Here is a 27,920-nt window from a genome sequence, read left to right as displayed (position 1 = left end):
CTCAGCTAAAAAAAATATGCCAACAAATTATGACTACGAGTAAATAAACTTGCAAATAGAGAATTTGGCAGCACAATTCCCCTCTTCTGGCTAACGAAGTGCGTTTGGAACGAATCTTTATGACTTTGAATTATAACCACTGAGAGATCCCACAGAAATCAACACGACAATAATACACCATTGATCACATGCGTTGAGGAGAAACAGATTGTTGTGAGAATGACACATTGAGCACTCGAGAAACGATCATGGCGATGATACAAGGCAAAATAAATACTGAATATTTTTTGGAAGCTAACCGAAAACGAAAAATTGCACAAGAAGAAGTGAAACAAAAAGGAAAATCTAAATCTAAAACATGCAGTACTGTTCCTGCTTGTTACGAAAAAGAACTTATCGAAATCGAAAAACTTACTGTTATTGAAATGTATGCATAGCAAGAACAACCTCAGATATTATAAATACTGTGGGTGAAAGTAACAAGAGGAATCTGCTGAAGTGAATAAGAGATAAAATTTGAAAATTTACAGAAAAGAACTGAGAAAGTGAACATAGGACATATGTATTCCGCTTAGGCTTAAGACGCTCATATATACAAGTTGTATCGAGAAATGTGATTTGAAACTGACGGTGATGAGCAGTACGTAGCAAAGACTAATTCTCGATGAGAGGTTTGGCCGAACGGACTCACAGTGGCGTTTCTACTCGAGGACTGGTTCCAGAGGTGCTGACTGGCTGAAGTACTCAATTATTATGAACGATACCATTATAAAGAGAGTTCTAGTAGTTGCCTTAGATTATGTGTCTTTCCCTAGTGCTGACGCGTTCAAAATGAAAGGTTAAATCGGGGTAACGGATGGGTCCGGGAAAAGGTCAGTGATCAGGTTTTCTTCGAAAGGTTTAATTATGTGCATTCAAATCGTACCGTCCTGCATTAATCAATAATAAAACAGCTCCTTACGTATGTTTCCTCCTTTGTAACTCATGTTCATAACTCCGAAGCATAAACAAGCCGAATTAGATTGAAAAATGAATCATATGCAACAATTCAATCATATTCACTTTGAAGAAATTACCTGGGAGCATGCAAGCAGCACGGTTTCCCGACAGGAGCAACAGCGTCACGCACTACTATGGTTCCACGAAATGCAACAATTGTAGGCGCATTCTCGCCTACACCGACTCTCACAAACTTTCATTTTGAAACGACAGTCCTATGTGATTTCTCTTCACAGCAGCAAAACCATGAAGCATTATCGCAGATTGACTTCGCTCTGATAAGGGACCATAATCAGAAAAGGTTGTCACCAACTTGAAGGTCGCAGCTTATAAAATAGTCACGACGCAATATCGGTAGCTATTTTATGTTTATTGTTTATTTTTTATGCCCATCATGTTTATTGAATAAATGAATCGGTGGTCTCCAAAGTGGATACAAAAAAGCCGAACTATCAGATAAGCAGGTGTGGCTCTGCAAAGATTAAGCAGAGACAAAAGGCAGAAACGCAAAACCATGCGTTTTGCGGTAGTAAAAAGGTTAAAAATTGAAGAAGACACAGAAGAGCTGGAGGTGGCGAAGTCCGCTACGGCAACGTCTACAAGAACCTCTACACATACGATGACAAATGCCTCACCTATATAGCAATCTCTCGCGGAGTCAAGACGGGCCCGTCAAAAGTTGACAAACGCAGCCACCCCCAAAAGAATGTCCGAAGCGACTGTTGTGGATACTTTTCCTAACTCGCTTAATCAATCCTCAAACTTTGTTTACGACAGTAAGTGTAGAAGCAGTGCGATCTTGCAGACTAACTGAAGTAACTCTTGATTCAACCGTTGCAGAAACGAGGATGTATACGGAGTGATGGCGAAGCAAAGGGTAAAGTCTCTGGCGTACCAATTCGGTTGGGATGCGGTAACGATTGATGAACGTTTTACTGCGATTCATAATCGTTGAGGTTTTGGAACTCGTGCTGGTCTATACAATGACTTGCAGGGACCAGCCGATGATGAAGACAGTGTTTTTAGCCTCCCAGACAAGTCTAGTACCAATTTGCCGACTCCGAAATGATGAAAAGCCTGGTTGGCATTAGTGCGGTTTCGAGCCATCTCTTACCAACTGCACTACGCCCGCCTGATGGCGAAACACCACTCATCAATTTCGCTGAAAGACAGTTTTGGCAATCGACAGATTCCCAGTAGGCTGCTTGAGCACGACCTCGACATATAGGGTAGCTGTGGTCTGCGGTATCGTTGCTGACTGTAACCGTACCGATGCCATCAATTCTTGGCCGAAAATCATCATGAGGAGGAAAAGGTTACGTTGCGTATTCCTGTTGTAGAGTCAGAGAAAGATTTATAATGGGTATAAAATGACTTCGCACTCTACGCGAAATTGTCTGATAAGCAATACAGCGAGTTGTCTTCACAGAGAAGCTAGGGAAATAGAACCCATACTTCTAAGCTGACCCATTAATCCTTTCACACTTAATTTTGTTTCAATCTTAAGCTTCAAACAATTCAACGCCTGGAATATTATCGATATGCTTGAAATATGATTCACAATAAATATCACATTTTTGTAGGAAAAAATAAATTATCGCACGCACGTATTGCAATTTATTTTGCCTGTGGAAATGTGATATTTAATAACAGGTATAATAACATATCTTCTACAATGTACATTTTTTATCTGAAGTCAAACGGAAACAATGAAAATCTTATTTTGAGCAAGATGTCCTTCATGACAGATGGGACAAAAAACAAAAACACAAAAATAACTACTACGATACATAGGTCGCAGAATTAGAATTTATGTAAAATGTTAATCTACTTCTGATTTAAAATGGTTCTTTGCGCTGACAATTCCTTCCGAGTGCTGTTGGCACAGCTTATTCGCCGAAAAACAACCATGAGTATACCTCAAGAAAGTGTACAAAAACATAGTAAATGCTGGGTAGCTAGCACTTGCTGAATTCGTCTCGCCACCATGAGCAATTCAACATCCGTCATAATGGAGCAACATGCAATGGTCGCACTGATAGGATAGAATCATTCAGGAATTAAAGCCTTTTAGCTACAGAACTTTTTAAATGTCTAATAGAATAGAATGTCCTAGCAGAGACCAGCAAAGAGTTAAAGGCAGCATATCAAAAAGTTGACGTGGTACACTGATTTTAACTCCAATGGAAACATGAGGGAAACCGTAGAGTTCGGGTTATAAGTTGCGGAGAGAGCGAGGCCCAGGCCAATTTCCATAGTCGCCCTAAAAACGATTTGCGAAACTGCGTTTGTTCTTACGAGGTGCGTTAGAACGCTCCACCTTTGTACACGCACCGCATCCACGGAGAGCTGTCGGAAAGCAATGAGGCCTCCTCAGCAGCCCATTTGAGTAGAACATGAACATGTTTGTGAGGGAACCAGAGCGTGTGCAACGGTGCGTATTAACGGATTTTGGAGAGGCAAACTTTCCCGCGCCTTTTTTTTCAAAACAATTAGGGGGAATTGAGCGGGCCACGCTCATATTCGTAATCCCCACCCCGAAATCTGTATTTGCCCACTGAGACCCCAACGTTGTCAGTTAGTTACAACACTACCCAACATTATCAGTTCCTTGATATGCTGTTCAGAGGAAGATGGCTGGCAGCGTGTCAAAGTCCCCGTACAGGTGCTCAAAGACCTCTCTGCAATCTTATCCATTGTCGCAGCTTCCCCCATACAAAAATTAGGGATGCCTGCACTTTCGACCCAGCTTCAGGCTCACAATTTAACCCCGACATCCCGGAATAAAAAGAACTAGTACGACACGGGCAGTTATAAGCGGATAAAAGTACTGCTTCGTCCTCAACGAGCAAAATTCGGAGCAACAGGCCCGCCAGATTGTTCAAAATTTAACGACTACATTATGCGAATGACCATTAAAAGAAAAGACATCTACCTGCCGATGACTAACTACTCAGAATATCTAGGCTCAGCGGTAAAATCCGACAGCAGCCTCTGACGCAGGTTATCACTGGGCCAAACATCACTTGATCAAAGTGACAATCGACAACTTAATATAGCCGTAAAATTAGTGAAAGATCTAAGTCAAAAATAAACGGAAAAGTCGCCCCTTCTATTGTATCTGTAACTCCAAGCGCATAACCACTGCTGCTGAAGCTGAACACCTTCGCGTCATTAGATGAAGGTTATAGTGGATTCATTTTTTAAAAACGAAGATATCATCTGATCACACCTGTAGAGCAGAGGCTTCAAAGTGTTAAGATGTACGACAAAGTCAAAACGAGCCTCGCTAGTGTAGTCAAAAGCGTCAGATTTTATTGGGATTTAACTTGCTCACCAACCGATCTAATGTCCCAGAAAACTTGAGATAACTTTTTTCTGCAATTAATTCAATTTGTAGCACAAAGGAAGCTCTTTTGTCATTGGTCTTCTCCTATTTTACCAAAAAAAAAATGACGTTACAGCGAATGCCATGTCTTAGTCCATGATAGACTTTATTTTTACTTCAATGATATGTTCCTTACTCACTTAACTAGTTAGTATTGCCCTTCAAGAAAAAAAGCTCTGAAGTCAGACAAGTTGTAACTCTAGGCCTTGTGTAGCGACAGCAAAACCTCACACGTTTGAGTTTTTAGGAGTGAGGCTATTGCTTTAGCACACTAGAAGCTTTGCTCTTATAGTCAATAAACGGAGCGAAACACTTCTTTAGGAATCCGTTGTAGCAGCAACAACCGTTTCTGTGAGATCGGTCCGATTTACCCGCATTAATCGAATAAGAAACCTCAAATCACAGTGACTAAACGGCTAACTTTTCCACTAATCCTGCGACCATAAAAATGCATCCTCTGGAGAGAAAACGAATCTTGATACTAAACCAGACAAACACTGAACAAAAAACAAAGAACTTATATAAAAAACGAAAACAATGTATTAGGGATCATTGCGTAACTCGATCCTTTCATTAGAAAAGTGTTTTACACTGTTATGGAAAGGGATGATAAGGTCTAAATTATGTTAAAGCGCACGGTCTGGAATTGAGCGTAGGTGCTGCTGGTCCAAATAGGTATAAGTTGGAAGAACAAGCGATGCGGTTAGAATGACAACGCTTTGATGGACAAGCTGGCAAGATGGGCGCGAAGTGCCTCAGCTACCTGACCCGACATCTTCCCAAGGAGCTGCGATGTTAACGGCTTGTGTTTACTCACACCAGAAAAAGGTTACAGGAATACTGCAGGAAAAGAAAAGCTATCCTTCTACAACTTCTCAGCCACTACTGCTGGCTCACAATCACGTTACTGCAGTGAAACAGTAAAATAATAGTGATAAATGTTAACTAGTCAGATGCATGTTTGAATCACACGAACAGAAGTATTGAGCCGACAGAGGAAGCAGAACGTCGCTCACTAGATCACCTCGGAACTTACTTCGCCACAAATTCACATCGTCAGATTCCCAGTACGCTCCCCTTGTTGTATGCTAAATTCTATAGTTTAATTTATTTCTTCTATTTAATGCGATTTGCAGATAAATATAAATAAATAAAGTTAATGAGAAACTTATATACACAGAAAAGTTAATCGTTTAAAGAACATGGACGAAAGTGGGCTGAAGGAAACAACAATAAAAATGCATGTTACTTAATTTTTCTTCATAGACTGAGCCAGACACCATGAAATTGTATTGTTTAGAATACACGTGTTTCATGTTCACTTAAATACATGTCCCAGTTGTGTATTTGACACCGAAGGAATGAAACTGGCAGATGACATGAAATCACCCATTCATAATCTTACTACTGCTTTTATATATTTGACGTTAAAATTAACGATCATTGATATGAAGAGAAGCATGCACATAGAAAATCTAAAGACATACCTCGTTCACTGGTGATTCGTTAGGGTGAAGACCTTCAGCATTTCTAGCACAGAGTTTCAAAAATTCGTCGGAATCTGAGCTCCCTAAGAATTCAAAAATCCCAGAAATGTCATGAAGTAACATGTCGCAAACTCTTTCCTATTTTCTTCTCTGGCCTTCTCTTCTAACAAGCTTCGCAGGATACTTGCGATAGAATTCAACGGCTGCTCTAACGATCGAAAAAATTATTGGACTGCCTTACTTCGAAATGGTTTTCAAAACTATCGAGAGAATGAACATTGTGAAAAGTCGACAGTGTTCGATTTTACCTCATAAATTACTTTGAAAGCTCCAAATAATCGACCATAGAGGATTGATCTTAATAGACTTTAGAACATTTGCGTTGAACTCAAAGTGAACTTTGCAATCAAATTTCTCCATTCATTTCTGATCGTTCAACAAAATTTACAATGCTCCGGCTCTCAATAGATATAGATTTGATAATAGGTTCGGTCTAAAATCCTAGTGCTACTTTGGTTGACAATGAGATGGCTTCCATTAAAAACACCTTAAAAATTAAAATTAATCAATTATTTCGGGAGCGGCAACGCGTTTGACTTCAGTTCAGAACCGTTTGCGGTTCATGAATGCATGTCTAGCTCATCTAATGACTTGCTGAAGCTATACACTATATCACGAAAGTGTTTTATTCTACCTGACGAGTCGAAGTATATGGGAGGAATGAAAGGCCCGGTTCCGGGCTACTACGGTTTCGGAAATTGCAGTTGTACCAGAACTTCTTACGAACTTCGCTACACTTAAAATGATTTCTACAAACAACGCAATATAAACTAAAATATGAGCAGAGTAATTCGAGAAATTAGTTTCTGAGGAGGCCTATCACATTCTAGTGGGAAGATTTTTGAGAAGCATCGTTTTTGAAATCAGTCAAATCAAATAGAAATGCGGAATGCTGACGATCGTTGAAAGTGAAAGCAGTTGCCGAAAAGAACTTTTTGCATTGGCCGATGCAAATATGGTGGAGTGACTATTCAAATTCTGTAAAATACAGGATGTAGAAAGAAACAGGAAAATGACATTTTAGTTGTGAAACGCAAGCAAGAGATGAAAAATCCTCGACACATGTGGATTTTCATTAGTGTTACATCGGGAACGAAAAATTGAATTGCACATGTTGCGCGCTTCACAGACCTCAAGCTTGGTAGAACTATTTCATGCAGAGGTAGAAGTCGTTAAAAACGTTTGCACAATTTGCACGATTATGCACTAATAGCCGACATCAAAATAGTCGGAGCAGTTTTCGTACTTAGTATCCATTCTCAAAAGAAAAAATAAAGGAATTTCACTGGAAAAATTAGCAGATCTTTTCGTCGCTCTTGACACATCCACTAACAAGAATCTAATCAGTGGTAGCGCAAGAAATACTCGTGAACTGTAGAGCAAACAGTGACTTATCAAAGATGAGCTTTACCAAAAAAAAAAACCAAATTTTCATCCTACCCAAAACGAAATCACGAAATGCATATTGCATTGGGAAGAATACAACATGAACCTAGTTCAGCAAATTTGCTAACATTTCGATGATTCGAATTATGACTTTAAGAATTCACCAGTGCCATCAATTTTATTTGAGTTCTACCACCTTTGCGAACCTAGGAACTAAGATTACTAGTTTCAGGCAGGAAATGTCGTTAAGGTTCCACTGATTACGCCTGATGTAGCAAAGAAAAAAACAATAGGTTGTAAGAAGGTTACGCGTCCACATGATACGTAATTCTTTATTTCATATGGTTTCTTTATTTCAAATGGTAAAATGTAACTTTCTGAGAAAGAAGAAAAAAAGCAAGAGAAAACACGAACCAGCTTTTCCGCTGCTTAAAAGCTCAACCTTCGACAATGGTGAATTACCAAGAGGAGTAGAAGCAAGTATTTGAGCGCTGGCAACAGTGTAATGCGGTCGGAATGTAGAAAGCGCTGGCGCTGAAACAGGGGAAATTGAACAGTCGAAAAGCCAAGACTTGACATCTATGCACAGACGCTTTTGCTCTGCAAACTTCCCGGGTTGAAATCCAGTACATTTACAGACATAAACAACCTTCTTTCTAATACACAGCATACAATGACTTAGTATAACATAATAAGGACTCTTACTTCCAATAGCTCCTATTTTCACGTCGATAAAGGGCAGACAGAAACAGATAGTAGGTACAGCACAAATCTCTTATCAATTTAGGATCTGAGGGAAACAATAAAACGATTCAGAATATACTCGTGTAGCAATATTATGTTGCAGCATACACGATTCAACAGACGACGTGACACAAGTACTTTCGTCCTTCCAAACAGAAATATGCTGAGGTTACTGATTTGTACATTAGCTACAAATTTTTCCGAATAATTATTAAGAGGATAGAATGGGAATACAAAACAAAACACAGGACCCCTTGATAGGAAGTATAAAAAAGTTTAGGCCAAATGGTAGTTATTAAAAACATTTATTTCATTTATCTTATTTTTGTACATGTAGATTAAACCATCTTTACTCATAGATGGGAATAATTCTAATACTTAAACTGGCACAAATATTGGATGATTGCAAAAGTTCGTACTTGATTTTCATTGACATAAAAATGCAGTCCGTGGTTGAACTCCTGTATTTTTGTTTACTTTTTTGCATGCACTGAAAAGGTTATAGTGTGTTTTACTACCTTATCGTCAAGTATCGTTCAAATGAGTACATTTGCGTTTTGAGAATTCTTTCCAGATACAGAACAAAAAAGTGCATTTGTGACATGTAATGCTATACGATTTCGGAAGGGCACGAGTGTTGAGACTGCACAAAAAACAATTTCAAATGATCAAGAACTTGGATCGCTCCTGCTCCTGCTTTTCGGTGCGTTAAAGTGCTGTGGGAGGACTCCAAATGGATATTTAACTTTGGATGATCAACCGCACTCTGACATGGCCTTCTGACAATATTGTGAGTGCCTTAGTCGAGGAACTCCCAAGAATAACAACTGGAAGGACCTAGAGTTGGAAGACATTTGTAAAAAAGAAGAATGGAGATCACATCCCTTATTAATAAAACTACATTTCCTAAAATTTCATCTGCTGAGGGTCATCTTCGGATCAGACACGAACTTATATAATCATCGAGTAGCTATAGTATTTCATTTGTCAATAAGCACCTTCCAGACAAACGGGTCTTTTTATATTGAGTACGATAAGGGGATCAAACTGAAATATGCTGGCAGAAGCGTTGTAAGTACCAAAGAAATCATTTATAACTCCAGAGTTCAAAAACAAAAATTGCAGGAAGAGTCTGGAGCTTTCGGAATTCCAAGTTCGAGAAAGTACGGTTGGTGGACTTCTTATCCTAAGGTAGACGTTATCAGCTCGTATTTATTGTTGATAATAGCACTCTCTAAGTAATATTGAAGCTAAACAATGTTCGATGTATGACTGGAACCAAAACTTGTAGTTTTTTTTTTCGTTCATATAATAAATACTGGCAATAACCGGTACTATTGTTTATTGTCGCCCAGCAACTTTTCGTCACGCCCTTCCATTGCTTCCAGGTCGGTGACGCCTCTGCACCAAAAGACTGCGTGGCTCAGTGTATTAAGTTTATATTCGCAGGACACAGGCGGATTGTTGGATCGCCTTTCTAAGAGTTATAGGACTGTTTTCAAAATGATGATCCTTTGTCATAGGCTTATACCTCAGAAGAAACAAAGCAGTATATTTGTGTTTGTGAGTATTCTATCAAAGAAAGGTTGTCATACCTTGTGATGATGACATCGAGCTCTCTTCGTTGAAAGGTAGAACAGGTGAGCTAACGAGAATTGAAGTAGATAAGTTAATATTTTGGTTGATATACTGGGCATCGGAAGCACACGAAATGGGCGATACGAGAGGAGGACGCTGAAATATGTTAATAACTTGGGTAACTAAAAGCAAGTGACCGTTTCCTTGAAGTTTTCTTGAACCGAATCGATGAGACAGTGGACTTGTTGAGTGCAATGTATGTATGTCATTTGCTGACAAATGTGCCAGCATACCCATCAAAGTAGATGATTCGTACAAAATTGGCGATACCAAAATGTAGAATGAAGAGGATGGTGAGCATGCCCTATCAAAGTGTGTCATCAACTACGAATGATCATTGATATACTGCTTGAAACAAAGTTGTTTCGAATTCAACTTAAATGCAGCCTACCAGGAATCTGATGTATGGAGCGAATCCGTGAGAAGAGCCAGAGATAGGGTTGTGAATTGCGGGATACGGAGTTGTTCACCTCTCTCCAATGGTGATAAAAAAAAACGAGGAAACCGCTTTAGCTCCTACGAGGTACATAAGAGCGCTCCTCTATGCACCGTTCTGGTCCTCTCAGCAGCCTATTTATTGGTTTCGAATACGCTGGTGAGATGACATCATTGAACTGAACGGCGTGAATGCTGCGCGTGCGCAAGGGTGCTACGTCGCAACTAAGATCGTCATAGAAAAACGGCGTCTTCTATGCAGCGATATTCCGTTTTTTCATGAAGACTATGCAGAAATGAGTCGGAACTACATTTAATCCCGCAGTCTACAACCATAATACTAGCTTCTCCCTCTGACTCCCTCACAAGGTCCGTGGTATGCTGCCTTTAAACAGCCACTTGTTCAAACATTAAACATAGTCAGATAACTGCTTTGAAAACATAAGCAGAAGAGCTAGGGTGAATTATATGGGCAATGCGGCTGACTGTCCAAAGAACTAGATAATACTGTATGATATCGAAAGCTTTCAAACACTTAAAATACTTAGGTTCCATACAACTCCTTTCACCAATAGAATCTCATTGTGTAGGATCTGCAAGCTATTTACACTGGCGTGGAATCAAAAACACTGCTACAAACAAATAAAAACATTCTCAACGCCAGTAAAAGAATGTCGGCACCCAACCAAAGTGAAATTAAATTACTGAGTGAGAAGTATGAGTGACTGTCGACCACAAACGACCACGCTGGACTGAGAAATCCAAGTTGCGCATTAAAAAACGGCATGGGAACAGCTTTCGTTCCCAGGTGCCTTAGAATGCGCACCATTGTACATGCTCCGGTCCTATTGTCAGCCTATTCATTGGTTTAATTTGAATAGGCTGGAGAACAACTACTTAGAATCCGACCGCTAGTTCGTTAATACGGTGCGTGCGCAAGGGTGGCGCGTTGCAGCCGAAATTGTAGGAGAGAACGGCGTCTTCCATGCCGTTCTCTCGTTTTTATGACTATGAAAAGATTAGCAGAACCACGCTGGTTTCCGTAATCCACAACCAACTCTAGGATTTTGCTCTGGTCTCCGCACCACGTCAAAATCGTGAAACGCCGCCTTTAAAATGCCAAACAACTGCTGTAATTCTCTCAGCTACTAAGCACAACATTAGCATTTCTTCGTGCTAACAAGACAAGCAAGCAATCAACCAAATAAGAGACGCTTTACAGTATAGGACGAAAGCATGGGACTCACAGGTGTTCGAGTCTCTTCGGCGTGGTTAGCGTGGTTAGCGGAACCTTCTCCCGTTGCCACCAGTTGAGGGTTTACGCCAAGAACACCATCTTCAAGTGGGATCGCAGTGTGGTCTCTCGAAGCACTTCCCAGGCCACAACACTAAAAACAATTTACTTTTAGTCTAAATTCTATTCTGGTCGTACATTTTTTTCGTATGTATTTCTAAGCGTTGAACATGGGAGAACATGCATCCCTGATTGTATTTATATATGTGGGCATGTTTATAAGTGCAAGTATGCGTTACGTTCGTATAAATGTGTACATGTTTAATATCGAAGATTTCTCGTCGTACCAAGGGTGAATTCGAGGTCACCGCTCCCGATTAATTCAAAAGGATCAGAACAAAGTGATCATAGTTAAGGAATCCTTCTGAGATGGCCAAACACCTTTGATTTTAGTTCAGAATCGTACAAGTTTATGAACTATTGTGACGTCTGAACAATGACGAGTTAGGGTAAACCGACGCAACAAGTCAACTGTTATTATCCTCCTTTAGCAGTTCAATACTTCATCGACATCAGGGGATCAAAAATTTTGGCCCTGGAAGATCAAAAATTTTGGCCTTGTCGAATCCATCGATAGCGTAAACTTAGCATTGAACTGTTATCGGCTCGTTACATGCTCCTTCTGCAATTAATTAGAAACAGGAAATTATTACCAACCCACTACCTATCAAAATATTTTAAATCTGTTCTTTTACAGACTTGTGAACAACCAATGTTGAAATGTCGGAACAGAATTTCTACAAATTTTATAAGATGTCGTTCAAAACACACAGACTTATTGATATGGAATGGGAATGAAATATATGTTTTCTGGGAAACATGTGTTATCCGTGCAATCCTGTACTTCTTTTCTATAATTATTAGGGTGCTCAGAAAGTATCTGCCAAAATACGGCAAAATTTCAAAACAACACAACTTTTTAACAACATTTTATTATCGACGAAATAATCTCCATCAACATCGACAACCTTCTGCCAACGTCTCACAAGATCACGGATTCCTTTGGCGTAAAACTCCGGTGACTTGGAGGCGAAGAAAGCCCAAAGGTCATTTTCGAGGTGGTTGCGAATACTCCACCTGAAATCCGTACCACCTCAGATTCCACGAATCTGAGGTGGTACGGATTTCAGGTGGAATATTCTAATAAGGGCTAGTAGGTTATGGAGAGAAAGGTGATTCCGTCCATTTCTTCCTAATTGCCGTAAAAACGGCCCGGAAGATACGGCTTCAGGCGTTCTGGCGCACTATTTTCTACAGGCAGTTCGACTGGAGCGCGCCAACCTTGTGCGACGCCGCATCTTTCGGGCCGTTTTTTACGGCAATTAGGAAGAAATGGACTGAATCACCCTCCTCTCCATAATCCACTACCCCTGATAAAGATACTCCACCTGAAATCTGCACCACCTCAGATTCGTGGGGTGATGCCTTTAAGTTTCGATGGGTTTCAGCAGCGGGATGGCCAGATTCGAACTCGTAAAGGAGTACGTGTCGAATGTGGGTGGATTGTTCGTAGGCAAGGAAGAAGGAGCCAGATATGTTATGTGTATACAAGCGGTAGTGTCCTTATATAATACCAGTCTGAGCGTCCGTCTAAAGCCGGACTTCAGACTTTCTGTGGTGTTTGCTTCGCTTGCCTTCACTGATCAGCGAAAATTTATATTTGTGTTATTAGTTCTATGAAATTGGACTTCTTTATCTCCAACAATCTTTTTTTCCTTTTTATATTATAACTAAAAGCGGAAGATTTCATAGTCTTCTATCTAAACGTGTCAGTCCTACGTTTGGAGAACATTCGAACTTCAGCTTCAAACATTCCTTTCCAATATATTATAGGCAAAATTTAAAAGTATCAATTATGAGTTTTCCTCCTGTTTTCTACAAACAGTTATCAGAGAATGATGTTTTGGCATAAAGTGATGTGAAAGACAGCATCCTATTGATAAAGATAACGTTCCACGTCAGATCACATAAAGATCTTGCTACTATTTAAGCAGCCGTTTCCATGCGTGTTTCCACTTTCTGAGAACGGCATGCTACAAACTTGGAGCGAACGAAGAAGGAAATAGGCACGCGGAGGAATCATAAAGGTGAAAAGGAAAGCGCGCAGTGGCCACGGCTATGAAACGGCTGCAACCATTTACCTTTTGCGACATGCGCACTAAGTTATCGTGCAGCAATCCGACGCCGCGGGACCCGTATTACCCATATTGTCGCATCTCATATTATAGCTTATTACCCATATTGTCGCATCTCATATTATAGCTATCTGGCGCCGGCGCACCAATCCGACGCCGGTGGATCCGTCCCACCCCACATTACAGCTATCTGGCGCCGGCGCAATCCGACGCCGGTGAACTCATCGCATCCCCTTCTATAGCTATCTGGCGCCGGCGCACCAATCCGACATCGCGGGACTCGTCGCAACCCCTTCTATAGGTATCTAGCGCCGGTGGACCCGTCGCAACCGCTTCTACAGGTATCTGGGGCACCGGTGGACCCGTCGCACACTCTTCTATAGGTATCTGGCGCCGGTGGACCCATTGCACCCCCTTCTATAGGTATCTGGCGCCGACACCGCGGGACCCGTCGCAACCCATTTTATAGCTATCTGACCCCAGCGCACCAATCCGACGCCGGATGGACCCGTCGCACCCCCATTTTCGAATTTCGTGACACACAGACAAACACACATAAACACACACGGACTAAGCTCGTTATTATATACCAGTCTGAACGTCCGGCTAAAGCCGGACTTCAGACTTTCGGAGATTTTAGCTTCGCCCCCTTCACTGATCAATGAAAGTTAATAGTAGTGGTGTTTTCTGTAAAATTAGATTTTTTTAACAACGCTTTCCTTCTCTTCTTTATATTATAAATTAAGGCGAAAGATTACGGCGTTTTCCTTCTAAACGCGTTAATTCTACATCTGGAGAATATTCGACCATCAGCTACAAACACTCCTTCGATGCCAGAATAATATAGATACAATTTGAAAGCATTACTCAAAGTATAGGTATTCCTCCTGATTTCTCCCAATAGTTATCACAGAATGATGTTTTAACATTAAATGACGTGAGAGACATTATCCTACTGATAAAGATAACGTTCCACGTCAGATCACATAAACATCTTGCTGCTATTTAAGCAGCCATTTGCATGCGCGTTTCCACTTTCTGAGAACGGTATGCTACAAACTTGAGGCGAAAGAAGAAGAAAATAGGCACACGAAGTAGTCATAAAGGTGAAGAGCAAAGCGCCAAGTGGTTAAGGCTATGAAACGGCTGCAACCATTTACCTTTTGCGTCATGCACACTAATTTATTGCGCTCCAATGACCGGGTCCACCGACGCCGGTGGATCCGTCGCACCCCATATTATAGCAGTCTAGCGCAGTTGGACCCGTCGCACCCTCTTCTATAGGTATCTGGCGCCGGTGGACCCGTCGCACCCTCTTCTATAGGTATCTGGCGCCGGTGGACTCGTCCCACCCCCTTCTACAGGTATCTGACGCCAGCGCACCAATCTGACGCCGCGGGACCCGTCGCACCCCTTCTTTAGGTATCTGACGCCAGTGAACCCGTCGCACCCCCTTCTATAGGTATCTGGCGCCGGCGCGCTAGTGCGACGCCAGTGGACTCGTCCCACCCCCTTCTACAGGTATCTGACGCCAGCGCACCAATCTGGCGCCGGTGTACCCGTCCCACCCCTTCTTTAGGTATCTGACGCCGGTGAACCCGTCGCACCCCCTTCTATAGGTATCTGGCGCCGGTGGACCCGTCGCACCCCCTTCTATAGGTATCTGGCGCCGCCGCGCCAATCCGACACCGCGGGACCCGTCGCACCCCCATTTTCGAATTTCGTGACACACAGACAGACAAACAAACAAACAAACAAACAAACAAACAAACAAACACACACACACGGACTAAGCTCGTTATTATATATCATGATCATAATATTTAAAACGGGATCTTCCAGAACATCTCAAAAAATCTGCGCTACTGCGAAATTTTCGGCAGATACTTTCCGAACACCCTAATATAACTATTAATTATTTATGTTCCTTCATCGCTTCATCTATTCGTTCGTATCCAGATTTCCTTGCTTGTATCGTATTTTTAATCATTTACCCTTCATTTATTATTTCTCCTTAAAAAAAATTTTCTCCACCTTTTCCTATGTCGGATGAAAAATGCTAGGAACGGAAACTTCCAGCAATGCAACGCATGTTTCTTTCTCCGCTGCTGCTTTATTTGCTAACTACTTTGGTTTTCTTCTCAAAAAAATCATACTGTAGTCCCTGTCAGCAGACAATGCGTACTGTCCAATTATATAGTCCTGTATAGTACAGGTGGCCGCGCTCTTCCTTGGCGTATAAATCAAAAAAACTGTCTTCAAATCCGCTGTTATGTCTCCCCTTCCGTTGAATCTGCAGAAAAATCAAATTATCATTTTTCCAGCAAATCAAAGCCTTCTCGAGTTCTGAGGAGCACTGCGGAGCTCACAAATCTTCAACATATCCTTTCTGAACAATTATAAGCAGGTGAGACCAAAAAATGGGTATCGAGTATAAAATTTCCCTCCGTACAAGATGTTCCAATTAAAGTGGATCAACCGACACGACTAAAAAAAACCCACAAATGTACAAATATGATAACATGGAAATGAAATAATTAAACAAATTGATGTCTTAAAAAACGAAGTCTTCCTACGACCGGTCATAAGTAGAGTGTTACAGAAAATACATAAGAATATCACTATAAAAACCGCCTAAGAAATCAAATAAAGCAAAAATACTAAGGGTAAAGCCTGCTGTTTGCCACATGAGAGGAATAAAGATAACATCAATTGCTTTTAGAGCTTGGAGTCTAACAATTCAATGTTCGTGGGTAGCGTCTATAAGCTGTCAAGTGTCTAGGAAGAAACTGAAAAACAAGCTTTGGATATCACGACTGGTTCTCTTTTTAGCAATATTCGAATGAGCAGGCCCAGCTCTCCATGGATTTTATTTGCAATCAATTGAAGAACAGGAAAATCTGCTAGTAAATCAACCATGTTCGAAAGGTCTCCTGCTATGTGAAATATCTAGGGAGATTAATAAAAAAAAAAGGTGACGTCTATTTTAGTACTAATTAAACATTTTAGCACTCATTTAACTAAGTCCTAGACTAATAGCTGCAGGTACTTCACAGAAAATTGTTTGCTGGTTGAAAAGTAGGATTTAGGTTGAACGATACAACAACTTTTATAAACAAGAGGATGAGAAATTGAGTATCCAAAATCTCTTCATGTGGAGAACTGTGCTCAAGAAGCAACCGAACAGATTCATTCTATTCAACGATTCGCTTAGGACTCAGAGGTACGCATATCGATATCAAATAGTTTATCTTTGAGAGATACTTCGTGAGCAAATTTACCGAAACGTGATGAAAAACTAACACTGGAACAAAACTGGAGTCCGATGAACTGCCAGTGGAGGCAGAGTCACACCTCAGATCTCATCTTTGAGATTTTTAAAAAGATAATTCTTTGGAAAGCATAAAGTGCAATAATACTTGTCGAAACTTCCAAAGAGATGTTAGAGGTATTACAACAGTGCCTGTCAAAAAATTAAAAATTCTAAATTCTCATCTATGGAGTTTAGGAACATGCTAGCTCCTCCAAAATCTTACTGGATGATCGCTACACGTACGATGCTGTCGTACATGTAAATAACAGTAAATGTCATAAAGATAGGAGTCGAGTTTGTGTGGAACACTTGTGCGAATAGCTTTCCAGAGAAGAATTCAAAGAACTTTAATATTTATTATTATTATTATAATATATATGGAATCAAATATATATATATATAACCAAATCAAATATATATATATATATATATATATATATATATATATATATATATATATATATATATATATATATATGGAATCAAATGTAAATGTGTGGAAGGTAAAGATTCGAGAAGTTTTCACTACTCCAATTAAGGACATGTAGGGGAATATTTGCTGCATTTGACTTAGAGAGATAAAAGCATCAAAAACTGCAAAAAGTCAAAGATATGAGATTTTGCCTTCTTCTAAGCGACACATTCAAAGTACGTTTATGAACATCAGCAAAGTTCTCCCGAGGAACTGAGCTAGATGAAGTAAGCAAAGAAAGCCATAAGAAATGCATGAAACTTTGTGTAAGCATGACGAACACACAAATGTGAACAACTCACGAAGAAGTTCTTGAGTTTCTTCTTCAACAATAATGGACGTAGAGACTCGCTTAAATGATTGTGACTGCGACTATAAGTTTCGTCCTCCCTTTCCAACTGGTCGATCACATATAGAATCTTTAACGCAGAAAATGTCGATGAATTTATTTTCGGCAAAATTGACACGAAGGCGCAAAGAAGGATCAGGATAGTTTGTGCACAACTGTAGTCGAATGACTTAAACAGCAAAGAAAATACTTTACCACATTCTTCCTTTGCCACATACGGAAGTCGTTCAGGTAAAAGAGTGTTGTAAATACAAACCAAAAACCAAGAACGATTATGAGAAATAAGGCCATCAACCCAAGGGCAAGAATTTCTGCAATGTCTCATGTATATAAGAGTTTTTAAAAAGTTGGGCTAGCGTCAAACGTCTAACTCTGCAACTATGCATTTACCACGCAGTCCCGACTGCCAATAATTGCACTGTCGACAACTATTAATGAACATCTAAGTCAGCTTCGAATAGAAAATGTACATTTAGAGAATCCGAATAATTCAGATATTAATGAAAAGAATACTGATTTCAACATTTCAATAAAGTTTAATTACATCTAATATTATGTACTTTAGGGCTTTCGTGAATTTTGAAGAAAATTCAGGTATACGATGAAGGCTACAAACGGAATTAGTTTCCTAAAACACGTCACCCTCCAATGAACTTTCTGCAAATGGTGAGTTCATGTTGATTTCAATGCATCAAAAATTTAAAGTCAACTACCATGCGACAAGCAAAGTATTACTATAAGTATTACTAGTGATTCGAAGAATTTCATAAAATACATCGAGTTCTATGATTCAAAAACCCATGCGCAGCTTTTTCTAGGAAAGAAGCGTTTCAGATGCACTGAACGTTTCCTCATGTGAATGTTCAAAGTTCTGCACCGCCATCTTAAAGGCTTCTGAATATTTAGTTCTTTTTTCAAGAAAAACTGCTTGATTCAATCTGAACTATTGACGAATATCAGATAACTAATTATCAGTTTCTCTGATATCGAAGGAACACGTACCATGAGCCTTCTCATAGTCCCCATTTTCATCGACATAACGAAGTTTCTCCGAAATATTTCGCAGACACAACACGGACCCGCCAAGTGTGAGCGGTGCTAGAATAATAAGACAGGCGCAGTCTCCTCCGATACTGTGGGGATGCTCATGATCAATAAACCAGTGCGTACGAAGATATGACAAGAGTCCTGGTTTGCGCCTGAAAAAAAAAGAAAACTGAACTGCTTTCAACTCAAATCTTTATTTACAACGACATTAACAAAAAAATGCTTTATAGAAAACTTCAGTTCTATGAAAATGTGGACGACAAACAAGCACCGAGAATTATAGACTTAATTAAGTGATATACTATACGGAAAGGTCGATTAATAGTGAACAGAGTTATTAAGATTGGCAACCTGGTATTAAGACTGGGAACTTTAGCCGGAATTGGTGCGAATACATGACGAGAACTGCCTGCGAAACGGAAGATTTACTTAATGCTCAACAAGTTAATATATTAATTGATCCGACTAAGGTCATAGTCACGACAAAGAGCTCGACTTATATCAATAAACAACTAAAAAGAATTCGAGTAACGGCAAACCTTAATAAAGAAACAATAAATCATATGTTTACGTGCACACAAACGAGACCGCACCATTCTATACTTTCTTCAACAACTCTTAGCGCAAACAGCAGCCCATCCGCAGAATTGTACTACACACGAGTATCCGATGCACACGCTTTATATGTACGTAGTATATACAGTTTTAAGAGTCATACAGCAGCTTATACAAACGCTTTTAAAGAGCTCATGGTGGATAAGTCACATCTTAAAGCTCTCATTTCCATTTGATTGAAAAATCAGCAAGACAACAGCAAATGAATAGAGTAGAATTTTTCTAGACCACACTTAACACTACTCCAATGTTCGATAAGTAGGTGATTGTTGCCTTTGGTTTTTTTTTAAAAATTACATCTTCGTTTCTAGTTTCTGTTGACCTTCTTGCTCTCGTATACATCCCATAGAATATTCTCTGTCACCTTTTCACGACAAACAGATGATAACTGTTGCAGTCATAATTGGACAAGTGAATTATAGAGTCATATCCAATAATGATTCAGTTGACAAAGCCCACTGGTTCAATTACAATGCGATCTGTAAATACGCATGGAAATCGCCGATGCGACTTCTCGCGACTGTTTCTTCACACAATTCCGTTGTTTCAGTTGTCCTTGCCATGACGGAGCAATGTTCTCTTCACTTCGTTGGATTTATTTCTTTTACTCTCACACCTAATCGTTTTATCATTGACAGCAGTCGCATAACCGAGGCAATGATGGTTTTTTGAATTCGATGAAGATCTATGCTAGTATCGGATACCCAATATGTTTTTCCCCATCATAATCCATCAAACTGAAACACTGTTTTCAAAAAATAGTGGGAACAGAGAAGAGAACCGAAGGATGTACAATCTCCAAATGAGATGGATGAAACGAACTCATTTACGGTCAGCGTAAAACAGGTGGTAATATGACGACGCGACATGGCGGCCGTGAAGACGTGTATTATTATTGAGCTCCATCTACAGTATGCGAAAAACTAACCGGACCATTTTTCTTCTTGTTTACCACAGTTTTTTCACTATCTTTGTTATATAACATTGCCTGGCTTACGTGTTTCTAACAAAGTCCTTTTTCCTTTTTTCCTTAATCTTACTACTTGTTTTACTAGTGTCTCTAAGGTCGTAGTTTGTAGGGACTAGGGGATTTCGTTCCACTGTTTATGTAATTGCTCACGATTTTCACCTGTTGTGATTTGTGGTCGTACCAAAAAAGTTCGCTTTGCTTCGCTACTTCGCTTGTTTTGGCTAGTTCATTTCCTCGTGGTTCCAGGTTATCTCTTCAAATACGTTGGCTACCATGTAGTGAATTTCCGCACTATATGTGTAATCTTACATATAGTCGGGTCAGAACGGCATGAAGCACGAGTGCATAGTCAGGTCAAAACGAAATGAACCACGGTGCAGTTGACTTAAGTGGTTGCGGTCGAAGCGGCGCGGTGGAGATAGCGGCTGGAATCGAGGTGCGATCACCGCGAACTGCAGCAATGAAAGGTGGTAGCAGAGGTCCTCACTCCTATCCTTACACCTGCGCTACACCGACTGCATCGAGCGCAATCGCTTACGGAACTGCACAGTGCTTCATGTCGTTTTGATTCTACTCCACTCTACACGAGCGGTCGCGCTGGAGTAACGCGGTCGTCTTTTAAGTTTCTTTCTTAGCATTTTTGTTATGTTTGCTGTATTTGCTTCTATGTAGATCTATATTGTACCTGTATGTTTTTGTCCATGCTTTTTGCTTGCTTTTGAAATTTGCTCCAAAATTGTATTCATTTCTAGGTCAGTTTGGTCTGTTCCTTCGCCTACCCTCTCTCCAAACAATTTACAAATAAAAAAGAACATTAACGTGAAATCAAATACACAAACAAAAACAATACAATAACTTAAGAGCAACACAGATACAATGTAGATTTACATTTTTGATTTATTTAATCAGCGGGCTGATGTCATCGAATGACGCAATTACCCGCATCTTCGCCCGAGATGTGCTGTCCTTGAACATAGCTCTGCCCAACCTTCTCGATCTTCTGCGATAGCTTGCACAGAATCAATCCATTCATCGCTATTCCATATTTTGCGAAACCTTACGTCTCGCCTGAACTGCTTAAACGTCACGTCCACGACAAATGTCCTCAGGTCCTCTTTCACCAGCTCAGTCCAGAACTTCCGCTTCCGGCCAAGTGGCTTCTTCCAGCTCGAACCCAACAAATTCCTCAGAACTCGTTGAACAAGGCGATCTGCCGGTCTCCTTAATATATGACCAAAGGAGCTTTAACCACATTCGGTGGCGGTGCAAGATGTTGATATCTTCCACGTGGGGTGCGTGTAAAGAGGGTCCCGGCGGATTTTCGAGCATGCCCCGATTATGCCTCGGCAGAGTAATTAGCGAGGGTGCGAGAAAGAGATTACCCTCGTTGCTACCTGAATAGCTGACTCTGCTCACCTACCGCTAGATGCTGCATCACCATGCTAGGTTATAATTCATGAGCTACTAGATTGTTCTGAGGAATCAGACAGATCCTCTGGAATTTTTTGATGTGAGGTGATCTCAAATTTATAACTGTACCAGAACTAAGAGAAATCCTCGCGTAAAATAAGAGAGAAAGGTGCATCTAATAGCTCCAAATTACGTGTATGAAAATTTCCGGCAAAAATGGAACATTCCAGCTTTGAAAAGTGATGAGAATGAGGTTTATGGTAATCTGTAAGTTCTAAGCTTTTTTGTTTCCTAATTTATTTGCGGACAGATGGACCCTCTATATCTCTGACTTCTTATAAAAAAAGAGTTGCTTTAGTGAGATTTCTAGACTTCCTAAAGATAAGATCTAAGCAAAGCTCGCTCCAGTTCTCTCATTAGAACACCTCAGAAAATGGTATGCACATACTTCTAACCATACTGTTCTTTAATTTATCCGGTTTCGGCAGCTCACATAATTCTTCTTTACATATTTCCTTATACCTGTGTAGTTCTTTGTGTCTTTATGGCCAGAAAAGCATCTAAGACGGTTGTCTGCGTCTCCATAAGCGACTGGAGCGTGACCTCATCCAGATATGTTCGCGTATAGAACGGCATATCCACTGGACACGTAATTTCTCGCAGGCATTCGCGGAGAATCCGCCGGGATCCCCTTTACTGTTCCTCTTCCACGTGTCATCAGCCCACCCGTCATCCGTACACCACATCAGTTTCTGCGTAAAGATCTTCGTTGTGGCACACCCTAGCCCAAAATTAGCCAAGTAGCCGTCTAAGCAGCTTCCTTTCCGTGCAATCAAGCCTCTCCATCACCGTTTGACGGTGCTGCCCAAGTCTCTGATCCGTGCATTATGATAGGGCGAATTGCGGATAGATAGACTCACAGGTTGACTTCGTTGGTGATGGGGGTCGACCACAGACATTTCGTTAAGGAGTTAAATGCAGAAGTGGCCTTAGCGCATCTTTGCTGAATATCTTTCTCGTAGCTGCCGTTGTTCTTCAGCGTACAGCCCAGTAACAGAACTCATCGACCAATCTATCGGTTGTCCGTCCACCCTAATCCATCTGCTTGCATTAATCAGGGCGTAGGCATAGTCCATAGGCTGCAGCCAGCTTCGATACAAGGTTGACAACATGTTGAAGTTTCGTACTGCTTTCCGCGAGTATAACAACATCACCAGCGTACTCGAGATCGGTGAAGGGGCGCCCTGATGGTGCCAGAATGCTATCGGCAGGACACTGATCAACTGTTCTTCGCATAATGTCGTCGATGGGAAGACTAAACAGGAAAGGTCCTGCCACTGCACCTTGTCTTACTCTAGTTACCACCTCAAACGGTGGTGTACATCCGGCTGGTGTTCGAACTGCAGCAGTTGTCGTTGATTCATGTCATCAAGCAAGCGAAGGAACTTTCCTGGTACTCCATTGGCGCGGAGCACGTTGAGAAGGCGGCATAGATGAGGAGAGTCGAAAGCAGGTTCAAAATCCAGAAACGCTAATTGCATTTGCTTCGAATACCGTTGCCAGATTTCGATCATTCTTCTGACGATGAACACCTGGTCAATTGTAGGATAGATCTACATAACAAAAGATAATACAGCAAATATAACAAAATAAGAAAAAAAAACACAGAAAGGAAAGTAAAAGAGTGAAAACAACCAAAAAAAAATCGCCAATATCGATCTGCATGACGTCACTTCTCGTCACTTTGGCAAACTACCAAGCAGGAGCGAGCAGTTCAAAACAGGGTTGCTCTAGCGTGACCGCTCGTGTAGCTACACTCGTGCTTCATGCCGTTCTGACCCGACTATACTTAACCTTCTTTTAAGACAAACTTCAGAATTTTACTAAGATTCTGACTGTAACACATGCTAGTGATGCACAATTTCATGAAAATGAGACAGAAATACCTTCAAACTAAGATCTCGTAATCATCCCATGCGCGAAACAAACAATAAATCAAATGGAAAAAGACTTTGCTTAGACTAAATAAGCCCACTCAGACATTATTACACGACAAAAATACTTATTTTGAAAGAACTGTAAAAAAAAGCAAAAAGAAAAAAGGGTCGAAAAGATCTGGCATATTTTAGAGGAAGCCCAGCGCACCCCTTCATGTAGGGCGCATCGAGATGACATGGTATGTACCATCCGTTTCGCGTGGTCTCTATTTTGTGAATCCTAGCTTCAAAAAGGCTAACTTGTCAATGATACAATGCTACGAATAAAAGGATAAAAAGGATAAAGCCACTAGCGTATCAATCCACTTGGGATGCGCCAACGCGTTTTACTGGAATTCATAATCGTTGAGGTTTTGGAACGCGTGTTAGCCTATACATAATGACTTGCGGGGGCCAGCCGATGATCAAGTCAGTGTTTTTATCCTCCCAGACAAGTCTGGTACCAATTTATCGACCCCACGGGGATGAAGGGCTTGGTGAGCACTAGGGCGGATTCGAACCCTCGACCGTGTGGCTACAACTGACCTCTAACCAACTGCGCCACACCCGCCCCATGCTACGAATGCTACAAATAAAATAATAACAACTGCTTTAAGCAGGGTTTGCAAAAGCTTACCTTCCAATTTCGTATCGGAACTTGCATATCTCGCAGCAATATGTGCGTGATGTGGACAACCAATGTTCCAGACAGCTACGGTGATACAGTCCCATCGTACCTCTGCAGAACATCAACATTATTTGGTACACAGCATTCAAGACTTGATTCAGTAGTAATGCTCTTCAGCGTCGTCATTTAGTGACCAAACTTAAATCAAAAGGAAACTCTGACAACATCGATTACTGAACAGCTGGCTACGAATGATATAATAATAGCACACTGTGACAACTGATTGAGATTTTCTTAAGATCTCTCTTTGTCACGTACTTTGGCAAACACTTGGGAAGAGAATTCATTCGGATATGCAGTGAGTTCTTCCACACACAGAGTGGTATTGTTCCGTCAAAACGACGTGAAACTCGGTACAATTACATTGACCGCTCTTCTTGAAGTGGCTCGGCATATCTGACCATATTGTTGTTGCTTTCGAAGTAGAAATGTCAGATATGACAGTTATCAGGACTAACTATTCAATGAATATATTAGAGTTGCAGTCCGATCAGACCGTTTTGATACAACATTGCACAAACGGCTGCGTATAGTCGGAGTCGGAAGTAAATGCTCTGAAGCCCAGTGCAGTCGCATTACGTAAGCGACTGCCTTCGAAGCCTAGCATTGGGACATAAAGGTCGTGATCGAGGGGTGCTTCTCACTATCAGCACTTGCCACTGCAGTCCGAATGAAGGCAGCGATGGTTCCACTTCGATCGCAACCACTGCAATCCGCTTCAAACGTACGCAACTGCACCGAGCTTCAGATTGTTTTGTCACGACTATACAAAGCAGAGTGGTCTTCAACTGCAAACGAGACGACTGCAAACACGTCTTTCTAGAAGAGGCAATGGCAGGGTCCGCTCCGAATGCAGAGTTGAGTGAGGGTCCTGCCGATCGGAAATACAACGATACGCTGCAGCACGATTTTGACTGGGTCTTCTTGGCCAGACATTAATTCTCGGCCACAAAAACGCACTACGCAAACACAGCTATAGAGCATACAAATGTCAAAAAAAAATAACTTCCTTCCCTTATATTCCTAATGAACGTACGGTCTTCGTTATGAGACCGTCTCCCAACTCTACCCTCTGATTGGAACTCTTCAGGAAATTTTGCCCGGAATACTGTAAGTGCTGAAACCAGCAGTGGTTTGTCATTACTTGCTTTTGGCAGATGCTGTTCATTGAGTGACACTCTATTCTCACTAATACTAAACAAACTTCTAGCATTCAGCAAACCGGGAATACTTACTGTTCAATTTGTTTGCATATCCCTGAGGTTTAAACAAAACAGAAATTTGCTGTTTCAAAAAGAGGAACTTTGACATTATATCAGAAGCCCTTGTACAAACAAATTCTAATGGGAATGTTTCAAAATGTCGATGGAAAATCTGACCCACTCTTGCTATCATCAGTACGACTTTTATCTTAACAAAATAACACGATGGGCTCTTATTGCTTATAAAAAAGAAAATCTAGGTAACAAGTATGAGTATTCTAACAACAAAGGGTAAACAACGAAGAATAGTATCTTATAAAAATGCAACAATATAACACAAAGCGTTGTAACAAATACCTCCACTGAATTACTTCTTCAACGAGAGGAGTCATGTTTTGAAGAGCAATGTCTCCGGAACAGTTTTTTTTTCTTTGGTTTGACTGTGGTTTTAGGATGTGATGACAGTGAAAGTAAACCAAAAGCACAAAGAAAAACACACTTGCAATGACATGGAGAAATAAGCGGTTCTCCAGGCGAATTTCCGAGGTACGGAATGGAGGTTTCTCCACATAGGCAGACACGACACACGGCTGGCCCAAGGGAAGAGTTCAGTGATGTCGTAAGTACAGGCATTAAGTCACTGAAACGTACTCCATTCCATCATAACTATGAAAATTAAGGAAATCACTCAATCTTTTACGCAGACACTGGAAACAATGGACACAGTTCGAAGTCAAAGTTAACCAAAAAAGAAGGAATAAGTTTGAACGTTGTCGAATTTAATTTACAACAGGCTTGGGAGAAAAAAGAAACTGATAAAGAGAGGCAAAGCAGTGAAAGATGGACATGCGTTGGAGTGAATGCAACTTTCTAGAATTCATGTAAGACTGAAATGAATACTGGCAGAAGAACTTCAGAAATATGGATTTGTTAAAAAGAGCAATGTATTCGCAGTATACAACCAAAGATGGTAGTAGACCTAATACTATTGATATGCTCCGCTCATAATGCAAATTATCGATCTGACTGCTGATCTTTGCCTTTGCAAAGAATGAAACCTGGAGACGCAACTACTCGAAGAAAATCCAAGTCTTTGTACATGATTAGAATTATTATGAGAGATGATCTGATTCTCTGTGTAACGAAACGTCCTCACGAAACAACATGAAGCTAGCTGCAATTGAGTAAGTGGTGTCGTGAAGTCAGCGATTGGGTTCGAGGTGGGCCCATAAATACAAATGTTACTCCCGCATATAAGAGTAGGATTAAATGGGTGCTCGTTAGCGGGTTCTCATACAGACTTTTCCAAGCATAGTTTGTTGGTAACCTTTCACTTCGTGATAGAAGGTATATTGGTCTTGGTTATTTTGCCGGTCCACCTTTGTTGAGTTTACGCATCATGAATCATTTTAAAGATAATTTAGTCACAGCGAACCTTTTCTGTGCATAATCAACTTAAGCAGAACATCAGTAATTTACACCAACGCCTGATGACAGTGGAAGAAGTAGAAAGAACAAAAGTGCGAGCAAATGTGAGCGAGGCTCAGCCTGCTGAGAACACGAACAACACAGCTGAAACAAGTACAAAAGGAACAACAACCTTCTTTTTTCACTGAAAATGGCATAAGAATGAGACCTTCAACAGGTCAGTGAGTGGGCCCTGAGTTAGAGGCATTCGAAACTAACCAGAAATGGCGGCATACCACTATGAACACGATTACTCTCATCTCACCTTCATCTCACCCGCAACCGATTATGTGCAACAGGCTACCGGTAGTCCACAGCCGCTTATCTTAAGTTAGCTGTGATCACCAGCCCACTCATCACCACGTCACTGAGGTGGTGCGCTGTGTTGGTATACGTGGTAGAGTTAGGCTTCTAGGAGGGTCCAAGGAACAAAAAGGTAACAACGTATCAACACAGAAAGCAAAAAAAAAAGCCGTAAAAAGTGGAAATGCTGAAAATGAAGGTCAAAGAAAATTTCTAGAAGAATAAAACAGCATCAGAAAACATAAATCTGACAACGTTCCAAAATTTTGAGCTTTGTAATGTGTATAACAGCTGTAAAAGTCGTAGTAGGAAATTTTGTGACATGTTTGGTAAAGACATCACCGTATTGACTTGCGAAACAGAACGAAGTCTGCCCATGTTCGACTGTCTTTGAATCTCGGCATGTTGAAACGTAGTTTTAACTGATTTCCTTGAGCTGTAGCCAAGATTGGTATCGATCTTTATTAAACAGCGGCTAACGTTTCGGCGATATCGCCTTCGTCAGAGCCTGGAAAACTCAAAGCCATTAGTGACCATCCCTC

At 40.8% G+C, this 27,920-nt stretch overlaps 1 protein-coding gene across 1 annotated transcript; it reads right to left on the bottom strand.

Moving 5' to 3' along the window:
- Position 1: 1 nt before the first annotated feature.
- On the bottom strand, positions 2 to 27,782 carry RB195_019557 (uncharacterized protein; the record flags this gene model as incomplete). The annotated part of the gene is made up of 11 exons (XM_064187461.1): positions 688 to 735; positions 5,875 to 5,957; positions 7,735 to 7,854; positions 9,660 to 9,798; positions 11,385 to 11,525; positions 17,654 to 17,770; positions 17,896 to 18,011; positions 18,703 to 18,899; positions 24,356 to 24,457; positions 26,108 to 26,248; positions 27,721 to 27,782. 11 exons carry the CDS (start codon positions 27,780 to 27,782, stop codon positions 688 to 690), a joined length of 1,266 nt encoding a protein of 421 aa, XP_064043342.1.
- Between the last annotated feature and the right edge of the window lie 138 nt (positions 27,783 to 27,920).

The sequence above is a fragment of the Necator americanus genome, chromosome II, assembly GCF_031761385.1.
Source record: "Necator americanus strain Aroian chromosome II, whole genome shotgun sequence".
Lineage (NCBI taxonomy): Eukaryota > Metazoa > Nematoda > Chromadorea > Rhabditida > Ancylostomatidae > Necator > Necator americanus.
Note: the sequence above shows the minus strand (reverse complement) of the source record. Positions and strands in the feature narration are given on the sequence as shown.